General features: G+C 37.6%; 1 protein-coding gene across 8 annotated transcripts in view; it reads right to left on the reverse strand.

The window, feature by feature from the left end:
• Positions 1–16,361, reverse strand: part of CADPS2 (calcium dependent secretion activator 2) — a 544,075-nt gene that overhangs the window by 58,052 nt on the left and 469,662 nt on the right. For 4 of the 8 annotated variants that reach the window (XM_019799438.2, XM_034671244.1, XM_034671252.1 and 1 more), the window contains 3 exons: positions 10,065–10,206; positions 5,252–5,407; positions 3,725–3,872 (listed from right to left, as the gene is read on the reverse strand). In XM_019799438.2, the coding sequence (XP_019654997.2) occupies positions 3,725–3,872; positions 5,252–5,407; positions 10,065–10,206 (446 nt within the window). Of the gene's footprint in view, positions 1–2,995; positions 3,011–3,724; positions 3,873–5,251; positions 5,408–9,820; positions 9,941–10,064; positions 10,207–16,361 lie in introns of all 8 variants that reach the window. The other 4 variants (XM_034671231.1, XM_034671247.1, XM_034671268.1 and 1 more) reach the window with 3 other exon arrangements.

Below are 16,361 nucleotides of genomic sequence, written 5' to 3' on the forward strand. Positions count from 1 at the left end.
AAATCCCAGTCCCCTTACACTCAGGTACATATCCTCACTTCACCTGACTGTTGTTAATGTAAACACACCAGGAATGAAGACTAATCAAATGCCAGTACAATCCAGCATTCTTTTTTTTTTTTTTTTTTTAAGATTTTATTTATTTGACAGAGATAGAGACAGCCAGCAAGAGAGGGAACACAAGCAGGGGGAGTGGGAGAGGAAGAAGCAGGCTCATAGAGGAGGAGCCTGATGTGGGGCTCGATCCCACAACGCCAGGATCACGCCCTGAGCTGAAGGCAGACGCCCAACCACTGTGCCACCCAGGCGCCCCACAATCCAGCATTCTTAAAAGATTTTGGTCCTTCTCTTGGGAAGAACTTTAAAGGTATGGATTGTCAGTTCTGGAAATGGAAGCATTTTACTGTCGATGAGAACAAATCCTACACAAGGAGCCCCCATTAATGTGCTTTCATCTTCACAGGATGGGCCATTGGATGGGGGACACTGAGGGCAAAGGATTACCTAGGACCCATGCAGCTGGTGGAGAACAACGATTTCTAAACACTTGGTGGTTTTGTGGTCTCAACATCTGTCCCCGAGGAACTGGCCTGAGACTGCTGACTCATAACACATAGCTGTCACATGAGCAGATCATTCGCTCACTAATGACTCCATTAAACACCATTCTGGGCTGCGGTTGAGCACGTTTGTATCATCATGTGCCACGTGAGAGAACAGAATCTTAACTCAAGAGCACAGGAGGGGCTGCCTTATGGAAAGGGGGTTGGGAAGGTTTCATCTCAGCAATGACACATAACCAATTTACTGGAGACTTTGGAGAGGTAATTCCCTAAAATTCAGAAAACTATCCCTACTAGGTTTATCTGTGTAAGCATATATTTTACAAAGTTCCAAATTGTGTAATAATCTAGTTTTTAATTTGTTGCTTACTACAGAATGAGGTCCACTGGCTCACCTCTGCATGTAATGTATTTGCTAATTTGTAACAATGCCAAAACTTATCTCAAATACAGAGAGGGAAAGCCTGTGCAATTATGTGGGTGTATTTATTGGTGATTAAAAGCAAAGTATAACTTCTTTTGCACTGAAATTCTTGTTTACCACTTTTCATAGTTGCTAATGGGTTTTACACCTGCACATTTTGAACTATATTAATCGTGTGAAAGTTGTGGGGAACTAATTGTCTCTGGTGAGAAGGTACAGATGCAAATATAATGAACAGTAGCAGATTACTTTTCAAAGCCATCTCTACCTCTTAATATAAAGAACCATTTGACAATGCAACAATGTTTGGTCATCTGTGTGTGTGCCTGTTTTTCTTTTGAGGTACTCGAGAGAGTTGTTTCTTACAGGGGAGGATTTTTAAAGTGGTGACAACAAATCAGTCTGTTCATTCAACAACTATTTACTAAGTGCCTATTACATGTTAGGTACTGCCATGTATGTTAAAATAAAAGCAGATGGATAAATCCAGTATCAATGGGAAGAGGCAAGATGATTCTATAAACCTGATGAGAAATGGATGGACTTATGGAGGGACTTAAGACAATATTTCTGAGTAGACCATCAAAGGCTTACATCTGGGTATTGAAAAACATGAAAAAGTAGAGAGATGAGCCATTGATATCCAAGCCAGCTGCTTCCTCATTCAAATGATTAGAGATAATAAATCATGTTGTAGGTATTCAGAGAATGATAATTACTGAACATTCTATAACATATATCAGTTACTTAATATATCTGTAAGGTTGTATGCTAAGGTATTAGAAATACATCTTTTCCCCTTGAATTGCTCAAAGAACGAAATATATGTGCATAAATTATGGCCAAATAGCTAATGTCTATAGCTGGGTTAAATAAGTATGACATTCACAAATGGTGGGCCCTCTCATCCTCTTTCAGAGCTCCCTTAGCCCTTCTGCTTGGATGAGAATTGTCAGCCCTGTAGAGGCACCCTGAGTTTGACTCCTAGGTGGCAACTGTAAGACTTTAAAGATTAAACATAACCATGCAGCACAAAAACATTGTAACTTATCAAAACACATATACAAGACACATAGATATAATATCTAGTCAGTTTTGTATGCATGAAAATTTTCATATCATGTTCCTCTGAGGTTCTGGGTGGTAATTCAAGACAACCTTGTGTGGGGGAGAAGAAAGTCTCCTGACACACAGGCCTGCCTCTGATAATGGTTACTTCCCAGGCCGTGAGTGGGAAAAAAGACTATCACTGGTGGGTATGTACCTTAGTGAAATCCACAATTGGGTTCTTCTGCATGAAGTGACCTTGGGAATGGTCTCCTGGTCCTCAAATTTAGAGGTACCCTGGTATATACATGTCATCCAAGTTCCAAATTTTTCTAGTATCAGTGAAAGTATGTACTATACATATATGCACCTTGAAAATATTAAAATCATTCTGCTTCTGAATTTATTTAGAATTTTGTTTAAAGGAAGGTAAATTCATTTTGTTTTAAATAATTTTTTAAAAAAGATTTTATTTATTTATTTGACAGAGATAGAGACAGCCAGCGAGAGAGGGAACACAAGCAGGGGGAGTGGGAGAGGAAGAAGCAGGCTCACAGCAGAGGAGCCTGATGTGGGGCTCGATCCCAGAACGCTGGGATCATGCCCTGAGCCGAAGGCAGACGCTTAACGACTGCACCACCCAGGCGCCCCTAAAGAATTTTATCCTTAAAAAAATCTAAGAGCAGTTTGTAGGTCCTACAGCCTAACAGGGAAGAAACATTCCCCCTGACATTATTTAGGGCATAAGTTATTTATATGTGTTTTAATATGTCTCTGGGTATTGCTATGTAATAATAACCTGTTAGTATTATACACATACAAGGAAAACATAAACCTGAAAATGGAATTAATTATATTAATTTGAAAAGATGAAAATAAAAAGGGTACATTTACACAAATAATAATACAAATGAAAGTGTGCTTTTACAAAAAAAAAAAAAAAAAAGAGAGAGAGACTTACCCATTGACTACCAAACTGGATCATGCCATGGAGAAAAAAAAAAAGACGATGAAGAAGAACATAAGGGAAGAGTAAAGAGATGATGAAAAAGTAATTACAATGAGAAAAGCGGCAACAAAATGTCAACTTAAACAGATAATCTAAGAAAAACAGACCCATTTTCACCCACTCACAACTCTCAACAAAAACACAACATGGGGTAAAATAGGCTGTGTTTGTAAATATAGAACCAAACAAAACATGAATCAACGTAAAAAATGGGACATTAAAAAAAAAGTCTAATTTTTTTAGTACATTTCTTCTTGATTTTTAAAACATGGAAATTTTCACGTAAAGAAAAATATTTCATATGCTATTTTCTGTTCCTTGTTTTTTGAATGCAAACTTTGGATTCTCTAGATTTGTATAAACAAAGCAGGTAGCTTTCTAGATTTCTTATTTGCTTGTGAAAAGCAAGGTTTATGTAAATACACAACACCTAAGCTGTTAAAAGCTTTCAATGGCCACTTGTAAAATTTTGGGCAGTTTTCATATATTAAAAAAAAAAAAAAGAAACTGACAAAGGATAAAGGGCCTTCCATTATTACAGTAAAGAAAAGATCAAACACTTCTATTGAAGAACTTGGTCTTTTAATCTAATCAGGTGAAAGACTTCTGGAAGCATCCAGTGTCCTCCTCTGCCAGGGCACCCCGGGGCTGCCATCCACATGTGACACTCAGTTCACTTACCTCTTGTCCTCCATCCAGGGCACAAAGTTTGGTGCTTTGCTTTTTGGCATCGACTAATACATTAAACATTGTGCACACGGAAGCTGGAATGCGCAAGTCAGTGGTTTTGCTTGCCTTTTGCAGCTTGACTTCAAATGCAGCTCTTGTTCTATTCATTAAAACATGAATTCGGGGTAAGAAATTCTGAAATATGGCTCACCTGTTTAGTAAAAGTGAAATGAACACTACAAGATGCTAATTTAAAACATGCAAATAAGAAGTGTGGCGTTGCTTGGGAGCTAGGGGGTGGGACGCTCTTCTTTTTCAGGTGTCTCAGGTGAAAGAGCAGGGAGATATTTTATATTAAACAGCTTTTGCAGTCACGCAGACAATATCTCTACCCAAAGGAAGCTACTGGTTACATCTACTGTAAAACTTTTATATGGAAAAACCTCTTAGTTTTACTTAACTATCTGCATTAATTTCCAAGTATAAAAACCACTTGATTCTCTGCATTAAAGCAGAACAAATCTGTGTGAGGGTTCACCAAATTAAAAAAAAAAGTACAAGTCCGGAAAACTCTAACACATTATAATTAACGTACAACAGAGAATGTATAATTCTTTTGTGTCACTTAGGTTTCTTTCAAATACCCAAAGTTGTAGGTAGGTGCTCGAAAGAAAGCATGTTAACAGGCAATTTGAAACTGTTTTTGCGAAAGTATCCAAAGGATACCCATAGATTTGAGACATTAGAATTATGTATGACAAATATGATATTTTTAAAATGTTAAATAATCTAATTCATGGCCTTGCCTTAGGAAGCCATTAAACATTATTCTAAAGACAGGATTTTTCTTAACTTTGAAGAATTCATGATTATTCAATTGCTCCAACCAGTGTTTATTCCAATATGCTGCCCACATTGTTCTGTATGTATTACGAACAAGCACAATGAGAAAAACAACGCTTGGTTAATTAGAGATACAATGCTCATTTTGTAAGAACTATTAAAGAAAATGAATGCATACTGGAGAAATTCAAAGCCTCGTAACTTATTTCTGGTTAAGTTCTGAAGCATGTAACTGGATACTTGGAACTCATTTGACATGGAAAGAGAATACCAGAAAACAGAACCATCGATGGCTCTGATCATCATTCGGGTTTGCCACGCCATTTCACAGCAGACACCGTGCATAATGCATAAAGTACTTAACAGCCCTTTTCCATATGTCTCAGGAAGTACTGCCTCGGGAATTGAAAGCACAGTATTCCCAGAGAGACAACAATAAGCACCACAGAGATGATTATCATAGTATGGATGCTAGTGATGAGGGCAATGTGAGAAGGTGAAAAAAAAAGTTTCAGGCCAATTTTATCGGTTACAGGACACCCCAGAATTTAGGTCTGAGAACCCAGGGTTCATTAAATTTTGCAGTGGTAGTACATATTGAAACCTTCCTTGTGACAACTAGGTAACAGGTACTCAGTGAAAAGTGCTACTCTGGGTGCTGGTGTACGAAGCAGCAACTTGAAAACACAGGTCTACCTTTTGACACAGGCCTCTATCATATCACTGGCCATTAGTTTAAGTCTTTGCTCTAAGTGGTGGGCAAATTCCTGTTCTGGCCAGTGCAGATCAAAGACAAACATTTGCAGAGCATCGAGTTTCCAGAAAAGGTCTTCTGATGTTGCTGAGCCATTGCTAGAAGAAAAAGGAAACAGAAAGAGCATCACGAACTTCCACTGTCAGCCGTGAGGACTGCCAACACACTGTTTTTTTCCCCTTTCTGTATCAATTGCCATTCGTAAAAAAATACCACATAAAATCTCTGATGATTGTTTTCTTCCTTTTTTCAACCTTCTAAATCTCTTCCTTTTCACTTCTTCTTAATGAATATGGTGAGGCAAAAAAACAAAAAACAAAAAAACCCAGAAATGAATATAGTAAGGTTTCATAAAAAGGGGTAGAATGCATAAGGGTACTTTACTAAGGAAAAGAAATCAAATTGTATATGGAAGAACATTTTAAATGCTTTCCACCAACCTATAGGATACAGATAAAACACATAACTATCTCCTCCTGGACATTCAGAGGAGTATGTTTTATGCAAGAAAGTCTGGATGGCAGCCCCTGGGAGCTTCACTCTTCCTCCTCATATCCGGATGAGCCTTTGTCGTCAGAGTGGCTTCTGTCTACAGACAGGTGTGTAGCATAAGGATCCTTAAGTTTCTCAATGACAGGTGAAGGGGACACAGGTAGTACAAGTGAAATAACAGGCTCAGTAGGGAGGCAAATCTTATGAATATTTTGAAATGCTTCGTGACTTTTCTACCTCCTAATGAAACCCAGCAGTATGACGTCCAGTCTAACAGAGAAATGACATTAAGAGTGCTCTGAAGTAGGAACAAAATCATGTATTTCAGGTCATTCCATCTAATTTGGGGCCTCGATCTGCTGTGCATTCACTGCTGTGGCAAAATTACTCCAGGGGACTAGAGTTTCATACCATGTATGAAGGTAATTAGTAGCAAGGTACACATAATATTTGGGCAAAGGATAATACTACTACTTTCCATTATGCAAGTATATAGCCTAGTAGGGAAACAGATGCTTTGAAAGTAAAATAATCTTATGTTCAAACACACTGAAACTTAATAGTAAAAGAGAACAAAAAGAGAAAAAAAGGTGCTGTGCGATGCAGTTCTCCTCAGCTTTCCCGTAAGTGCTTAACATAGACTAACATAAAAATTGTATTGTTAGTGTGCAAAAGAAAAATAGGGAAATGAAATAATTTATCCCAAGAGCACAGTGGAAAACTTTGATAAAAATAAAATTCTTTTAAATACCCACTTTGTTTGGCTAAATATATCTTAGTTAGTTGGCTTAAAAAAAACACCTCCTTCTCTGGCTAACTAAATGCTTTCTTTCCTGCATCACCAACCTCCTTTGTGATCCTTCTTTCATTCTGTCGGTAATTCCTCATGGTCTCCTTGCCTAGCCAAGATGTGCTCAGAGTTAAATTCTCAATGGACCAATCACAGCAAAGCACTGAATGCCACCCACAGCTCTCTACTCAGTATCTCGTAACCTTAAAAATCAGTGTCCTCAAAGTACCATTAAACAAAGGAACCAGACAACACCATGTTGACATTGCTGTGAAAAATGTATTTATTTCTCCCTTTTGCCATATATATAATAAAAATAAGAGATAAAAAATGACCAGGCAAAATCCTCTTATATATCCATAGTGTACAATGCGGTAAATTAGAGGACCTGTATTTTACGAGGAATTGAATCTAATTGGTTAAAGAAGCAAATCTAATAATTTTTTACTTTGGAGAAATATAAGGTAGCTATTTGAAACATATGTATTCTTAATAGTGTAACAAAATAATAAAAACCATCATCAAACAAAATCTGAAATAGTGAAGATAGAATTGTATTCAAAATGGACTCTCTCACAATATATGACAATTAAATTTTCATAGAGAGTATGAATATATGTGTCTTCTGTTCTTAGCTGCTATGGAATGATAAATGTACTTAATTGGGAACATAATTAAGGTAACAAGTGTTTGTTACAATTAAATAGAAAAAAATGTAAATAGGTTTTCTCTTGAACTGGAATTTATAACCTGAAATTTACTCAGAACTTTTTCATTTTAAAATTATTTTTAATCAGTGACCTATTCTGAAAGCATTATTAACAGATTAAAGAACTCAAACGTAAATAATGGACTCTGAGATAACTTCCTAAAAACGCCAGTAGGAAACTTATCTTATTGGCATTTACTTTTAGAACTAAACAACAACAACAAAATTGAGAAGGAAGACATGGAGAAGCACCTTGTAAGGTGATACTGATATATGAGTGGGGAGGGATGTACCTTTAAAGCCATGGTTACGTTCTATTTTTAATTCCTTAATATGAAACGGACTTTTTTTTTTCTTTTTCTTTTTTTGCTATTTAACGCTTTATAACAAAAGTAAAAAAAACCAAGGGTGCCTGGCTGGTTCAGCTGGTGGAGCATGAGACCCTTGATCTTGGCGTTATGGGTTCAAGCCCCTCATTGGGGGTAGAGATTACTTAAAAATAATAAAAATAAAACCTTTAACAAAAAAACCACCCAGAACCCCAAAAAACGAGTGATTATCCTAACATTATAAGTAATTTTGAGCATCCTGATGAAGAGCCTACTGTTGATAATCCTAGCAGGTAAAGATAACAGTGATTAACTTGTAAGACATGATTTTGATTTACTCAGAATGATGAAAGTACAAGCACTTTATTTACGAAGACACAATTTGTCATGATTCCTGTCCTTGATGCAGATCATTTTAAAAAGCGGCTCCCAATAAATGAGATTCAGGTTTCATACATACTTCAAAGATAAAAAAATAATGACCAAAAAAAAAATCTAAATTTTACAAGGTCATGCCCACAATAACGTTCTTGGTTAAAATCAAGGGTATTAAACAGATGAGGAATGAGGAAGAAGGAGTTAAATTGTAAACAGTATTAAGAAGCACAAAAACACATAAACATACAAAGATGCATTATACTTCCCAGATAATTGCCAAGCACACACAGACAACACTCTATACACTGTAACTGCCCAAAGCATTTGCCTGAAAGAAAAAGATTCACATGTAACCTAACATCCCAATAACTATCACGGGCACAGTGATGATGTTTAACTTGGAGAGATATTGCTAAGTTAGTTTGCAAGTTATTCTTCTCCTTCTTGGTCTTCTTTCTTTTCTTGAGGGTATGCAGCCTTGACGGGAGCAAATTTAACAGCTGTGGGAGGACAGGCAGAAAGGATGCTGGGCAAGTTCTTAGCCAGTATAGTCTCTGGAAGCCGAACACATGAATAAGAGGAGTGAGAGCTTTGCGGTCAGGCAACCCTGGGTTCAAAGCTTGCCACTGTCACTGACTTACTGTGGGACCCTGGGCAAGTTCTGTTTCTTAACTTCTTTATGACTTAGTTTCCTTAACTGTAAAATGGGGAAAATAACATTTACCTCCCAGGGTTGTTGTGAGGCTTAACAGAGATAAAGGATTTGGCACTTTAGCTAGAATTTGGGAAGTGCTTTGTGAGTGGTAGCTATGTTTCTTCTTCTAATTATTATTCTTTTTAGCTGATGTCATATGAGATCTTGGGCCAAGCATGGACTATTACTGAGTTCATTTGATTGCTCTGAGGCTCATACTTTTGAAAACTATACAGTTATGAATAATGATTGATGACAATAGTAATAATGATAAAAATCATAATGTAGCATAGGAGTAGTTATTATTTACTAGGATGTGCCAAGCACTTTTCATTTTTTTTCTTTTATATCCTCACAAAAATATCTTTAAATTAGGTGTCATAATCATTTCAGCATTGGGGAAACTGAGGCTAAGAAAGACTTAATGATTACTAAACTAGGATCTAAATTCGAATTTCAAAGCCTGTGTCCTTTTTGTTTTAGTGACTCTTAGTTATTGAATCTGCAACAGGTGGCCTTATCACAACATGGAGCTAATAGATATATGGTTTTTATGATACAAAGACTATTTAAAAATAACAAAGTGCATCAACTGATAGATGAAAGGACAAAAGAAGAACTTGCTGGTAGTAGGAAATAAAGGACAATCACTTCTCTGCAACCTGAAATATTATTTCTTTATAAGTGCGACTAAGATTAAACAGAAAAACACTATATTCTTGAAATGATTCTTACGATGATTTTCTACATGTACAAGAGAAAATATGTAGGCAGTAACAAAGCTGAAGCCAACTAAGGTTCCCAGACATACTGTTACCACAGTGATCGCCTGAACCGTGGTATGTCATTTAGGCTAGAGTCTACAACCCAGGTCACAAAATGACCTCTAAGCTACAGATCACCTATGAACTACATCAAACCAGTGAGTGGAGTTGTTGTTGTTGTTGTTTTTTTAATCTGTATCATTTATCATCAATTTGCTCAGCTTAGCTTAATAGCTTAAAAAACTCAAATGCGCATGATGATAAATGCCATGCAATGTGAACACATGTGCACAGAACTCAGCCCAGGCCATGCACTAGCTAACACACCACCAGGAAATAAGTGAGGGATACACACGTGGACTCATATAAAGAAGCCATCCACGAAGGAGTAGAAAAGCTAGGAATCTGTGGAAGATTAAGAGGCAGACTTGGAACTTTTGGAAGAGCTACATTGGGAAGACTGTTGGCGATATTCCTGTAAAGAAACAAACAACGTGGGAAGGGACCACCATAAGCAATAACTACAGATGGCCATGTGTAAAGTCATAGGTCAGGACTGAAGAGACAGATGTTCTATGGACACTAGGCAAGATACCTACTTGACAGGCTGCCATGTCTCTTGCTCAAAACCTCTGTGAATTGACTGGGCGATGGAGGATTCCATGAGATCGACGTAGCGGACAACCAAGGGCACAAAGATTTCTTGCAAGTGTTTGTGAAATTTTCCATTACATAAAAGTGCTGAAATAGTCAAGCAGAAACAGTGTTTGTCAGAGGGATCATACCAGGCATTGGGGAAATAGGGGTGAAAAAACGTTTCCTGAAAGAGTCTGACACAGAGGAACTGGTAAAATACAGATGATAATGGATCTTGCTCCTCATATTGAATATATCATGAAAGCTAATCAAGAGGTATAATTAACCACCTAGATATGGCTGTCAAAATACAAACAGATTACATCTCTATAAAATCTTCCTGGCAGGTGGAATGTTTTTACTTTCTAAGAGGTTTAACACATGAAGCGTATGACCACTTGCTAGAGATTCAACGGAGCTGCTGGATACCCAGAAGGTCTTGACACTTGTAAATAGAGCAATAAAGAGAGTTATAATCCCTGTGCTGGACAGTATATCACAGAAGAGCTAAACCCATTCAATTCTAAGAGCTAAACTTGATTAGTTCTAAGAGATATACTTACTTAATTCACTAGCAGGATGACTGTCACCTTGGGAATATCTATTCTGATGCATGAACTTTTTGGTTATTTGTGGATTTTCTTGTTAGTCATCCAATTTTCTACATGTGTCTTTAAAAACAGCATATCAATGGCATTTTTCAGGTGTCCATTTGTCTTTAATGAAATACACTATGGGACATCCTACTTAAAGCAGTTGTGGAAGTCTTAGAATTTGTGCTATTGGGATAGGACTGTCAAATAGGTAGGTAATAGGTAAGGTGCATCTCCCCATACCAGAAGATGGGTGCTTTCTATGCACAGGATGTAATTTCATTAGAAAGGTCAGTGCTATCTATAGACTCTTTGTGTCACACCCACCCACTCCCCTCCCGAATTCATATGTTGAAATCCTAACATCCAATGTGGTGGCGGGGCCCTTGCGGGGGTAATTAGGTCATGGGGGGCAGGGTCCTCATGAACAGGATTAGTACTCTCATAAAAGAGATATCAGAGAGATCCCTGGACCCTTTCGCCATGTGAGGACAGAGCAAGAAGACGGCCATCTATGAAACAAGATCTCACTAGATACCGAATCTGTGGGCACCTTGATCTTGGACTTTTCAGCCTCCAGAACTGTGAGAAATAAACTGGTTGTTTATAAGCTACTGAGTCTCTAGTATTCTGTTATAACAGCCTGAATGACCAAGATAGTCAGTATGTGTCTAAGCTGCGCCATGAAGGAATAGAGAATCTGTAGGAAAATACTAAGTAATGCAATCAATAATTTGTAATTTTTTAGATGATGGTACATATTTGTTTCTCAAGTGAACGTATCTTAAACCCAGTTGTGATTTTTTTTTTGATTCTCAAAGTGAAAACATGTTCATTTAAAAATATACATCATGGGGGCGCCCGGGTGGCACAGCGGTTAAGCGTCTGCCTTCGGCTCAGGGCGTGATCCGGCGTTATGGGATCGAGCCCCACATCAGGCTCCTCCGCTAGGAGCCTGCTTCTTCCTCTCCCACTCCCCCTGCTTGTGTTCCCTCTCTCGCTGGCTGTCTCTATCTCTGTCAAATAAATAAATAAAATCTTAAAAAAATATATATACACACATCATGGCTGGGAAAGGGATTTCTGAAGAGATGATATTTTAATTGAGCCTAAGTGACAGGGGAGCCATTCGCGGGAGATTTGGAGGAAAGATCTCCAGGTAGAGGGAACAGCTAGTACAAAAGTTCTAAGCAAGGAACAAGCTGGTGTACTTCTAAAAGGATGAGAAAGCCAGTGTGGCAGGGGTAGAGTAAGAGAGGGGAAAGAAGAGTCCAAGATTATGTCTAGACGGTAGGACATGGTGAGAAGTATGGGTTTTATTGGATACAAATAGCATCATTTTTTAATTAGCATCATTATTTTTATTATTATTAAGCAGAGGAGTGCCATGATATAATATCTCTGACTGCTGTGTGGAAAATGGAGTAGGTGATGAAGGACGGAAGCACAGAAGGTGGCTCGTGCTCAGTGCTTGACTGCGACAGACCGGGTAAGGGAGGACCACGATGATGATGGTGGCTTGGATGAGAGTGGCAGAGCTGGAAGATAGGGAAAAGGCTCTCAGTAATCCCATTCACTTCCATGTATCCAAATAGCTGCATATGCTTATATACAAAACCTACTAACTAGCAGTTTTAAAATAATGCCTCATAAAATAGCTAAATATGCCCCTTTCCCTACATAATCTTATTCAGGGCAAAAATACCCTGAAATCTAAACAGTGTTTTAAAACTTGGGCAAAGTATGTGATGCTTACCACAGTGGCCTGAATTACTGTTTTAATGGATTCTGAAATTTGTCAGAGGCTGGAAAACTACAGACATGTAGAAGTGGGGTAGGAAGCAATTCTAAATGCAGAGGAAAAGACAACACTTTTTTTTTTCTATTTCTAGTTAATATGGTTTAGTATTTTTTGTGGTTAAATCATTCTTTCTGGCTTATCTATACGCTAAAAGATTTCCTATTAAAGTGGGAATGATAATCATATTTAAAGATAAATGTCTTATTTAGGGGACTAATGTCATCTTAACAATGTTTTCATTAGCACTCTGAAAGGAGCTTTATTTATTCCCGGAGATTCAATCACAGAGCTAGAAGGTACTATATAGATCATGCAGTTCAGTTCCTTTTGCCAAGTGGTACCTAAATAAGGATGCTCAACGTTAAGGATGAAATATTCTCACTCAAACCACCTAAATCACAGTGGTAAGCAAATTAATAAATATTCCCATATCTGAATTTATTGGCTCTCCACTTAAGAACTCTTTCTCTTCCTCCTCCTCCTTGCCGGCGTTTTTGGAGTGTCAAGCATGAGGCTAAGTCCTTTATATGCATTCTCTCATTTAATCATCACAAAAACTCTGTGACAGAAGCACTATTATTTTTTTCATTCTTATCAATAAGGAAGTTGAGGCACAGAGAATTTAGGGGCATGTGGTGAACTCATCTAGTCATTAGACAACAGAACAAGAGCCCCCTCTTAACCTCCATAGACTATATTACCATCACCCCTCAATTTACATTACCATAAACTATTATCTATCTTTCTATCCATCCATCCATCCATCCATCCATCCATCCATCCAGTCGTCCAACCTATGAATAGCATATCAGCATCTTTTAAGACCTAGAAATATAGAGCTTTTTTTAGGTAGAAAAAAATCTTAAAAATGACAAACACATTACTCCACATCTCAGATGAATTATATGTTTTTAGAATTAGAATTTTGAAAAACTCAGTTACACTATGAAAAAGTCAAGAGATTGAAGAAAACTATTATAGTCAATGTGCTGAAAAATGAATTAACATTGAAATTATTTAATGTGCTTACAATATACATCGAAAGCTGGACAACTTTATATTGCTATATAGCTAGACTGTAGCCTAACTCTTAATTTATATGGCCTACTAACAAAAAACAGAAAGACCCCAGGCTCTACATCTTGATAGGTGCTGTTAAGCACTGTCATTATTTCTAGTCCAAGACACACTCAAGAAATTATTACATCTACGAATGAGTACCCTACCTCATCAATTCAAATGCTTCTTTATTATACATTTAGAGATTAGGTATGTTGGCTATTAAGTCACACCTAGTTTGTTAAAATGAAGAAGCACATAGGAGAACCAACACTCAATGTTGTTATTAAATGTTATAATGATCCTAAGATTAAGCACCAGTTGACTCAAATGTAATTCTAGCAAGAGCTCTCTTTTTTGATACACTTGATAAGCACTGAATTCATTAACTTGTTAAGTAAGACTCCTTCTCTTGTATTCCCACCATGTGAGCGAAAATAGAGATTGTTCACCAGATCACTATATCAGTACCTGGTAATTATACCACAGGCTTGGCCTTTACTTCCTACATTTATTAGGAATCAAGACCTGTGTATTTTTTTTAAATTTAAATTTTAGGTAGTTAACATACAGTGCAATACTAGTTTCTGGAGCAGAATTCATTATCACTTACATACAACACCCAGTGTTCATCATAACAAGTGCCCTCTTTAATACCCATCACCCAGTGTATTTTGTATCCTTAATATCCTTCTTAATACGTCCCTTCCTCTCTTCATCACCACTGCTGTTGCCCTACTTCTAACCTTCTCATCTCCTGCCTTGACTAGTGCAATAATATCTTTCCTGGTCTTCAGGATCCTATTTTCCCTTTGTCAATCTATCTTCTTCAAATCTCAAAGCAGAGGGGCTTGCCAAAATATAAAACTAATAATGTCCTTCCTAAAGATTATAATCTTTGAGTGGATCATCACAACAAATTCTAAAAACTTTTGGATGATATGAAAGCCATCCACGATCTACCTTAAAAATGATCTCTCTGGATCATCTCTGTTGCCTGACTCCCGTATTTCCTCTGGTCCAGCCATAATGATTTGCATGGTTCAATTCAAGCCTACACTTAACTCCTCCAAACTTTTCTGGAAATGCTTTGTTCTACTGTCTCCTTGCCCAGTTACTGGTCTCACCCATTTTCTCTCCACCCCATACAGGCTTCCACTGTGGTCCACAGCATCCTTCTGCACCTGTTGATGTTTCTATTTCTCCTTACAAGGGTGCAAAGTCCTTGAGGGAGGGACCATGTCTGTATTCTTAGTATCCAGCAAGATGCCTGGCTCCGAGCAAGTGTTCAAATATTTGTTGAATGAATAACTACATGAATACGACATTAAGATGACTACATTATTCAGGAAACTAAGAACTTATTTTTTTTATTTTTTTAATGTTTTTTTTTTATTATATTATGTTAGTCACCATACAGTACATCCCCGGATTCCGATGTAAAGTTCGATGCTTCATTAGTTTGCGTATAACACCCAGTGCACCATGCAATACGTGCCCTCCTTACTACCCATCACCAGTCTATCCCATTCCCCCACCCCCTCCCCTCTGAAGTCTTCAGTTTGTTTCTCATAGTCCATAGTCTCTCATGTTTCATTCCCCCTTCTGATTACCCCCCTTTTCTTTATCCCTTTCTTCCCCTACCGATCCTCCTAGTTCTTATGTTCCATAGATGAGAGAAATCATATGATAATTGTCTTTCTCTGCTTGACTTATTTCACTTAGCATTATCTCCTCCAGTGCCGTCCATGTTGCAGCAAATGTTGAGAATTCGTTCTTTCTGATAGCTGAGTAATATTCCATTGTATATATGGACCACAGCTTCTTAATCCAGTCATCTGTTGAAGGGCATCTCGGCTCCTTCCATGATTTGGCTATTGTGGACAATGCAGCTATGAACATTGGGGTGCATATGGCCCTTCTCTTTACTACGTCTGTATCTTTGGGGTAAACACCCAGTAGTGCAATGGCTGGGTCATAGGGTAGTTCAATTTTTAACTTTTTAAGGGACCTCCACACTGTTTTCCAGAGTGGCTGTACCAACTTGCATTCCCACCAACAATGTAGGAGGGATCCCCTTTCTCCACATCCTCTCCAACAATTGTTTCTTGTCTTGTCCATTTTTGCCATTCTAATTGGCATAAGGTGGTATCTCAGTGTGGTTTTGATTTGAATTTCCCTGATGGCTAAAGATTTTGAACATTTTTTCATGTGTCTGTTAGCCATTTGTATGTCTTCATTGGAAAAGTGTCTGTTCATATCTTCTGCCCATTTTTTGATTTGAGGAAACTAAGATCTTATTGATGCCTGCATGTCTCTTCATATTTTACATAGAATATACAGTATTAAAAATATTGGTATGAAAATCCTATTTTTGATACATGTCCAAGGTCAGATTGCTAAAAGTTCTGGTGGATATGGATGTTGGTTATTTTACGCCTCATATTTTAATGTGGCAAAGGGAGGGTAGTTTCTATTCAGTCATGACTCTTGATAGCAAACTTTCACATCCTGAAGATGAGGGAGAAAATGGAGTTTTCCTATATTTCCTAAAACCTGTCACAAATGCTTAATTCTGGCCAAAAGTCTGCTCATGTTTCAGCAGAGTATCCCTTTTTTCTTTTTAAAAATCAAATTATAGATCTGTTTTCCAAAGTTTTAGAAAATTGGCAATTGGCAGTATTATTTCTTTGGTAATTAGACTCAGGAAAGGGGAGGGAGGGAGGGAAGGAGAGAGGGGGAAACAGAAGAGGAGAAAGGAGGAGAGATTAAGAAAAAATGGAGAGGGGACAGGAAAGTAAAGAGAA

Source organism: Ailuropoda melanoleuca, chromosome 1, assembly GCF_002007445.2.
Source record: "Ailuropoda melanoleuca isolate Jingjing chromosome 1, ASM200744v2, whole genome shotgun sequence".
NCBI classification, from domain to species: Eukaryota; Metazoa; Chordata; class Mammalia; order Carnivora; family Ursidae; genus Ailuropoda; species Ailuropoda melanoleuca.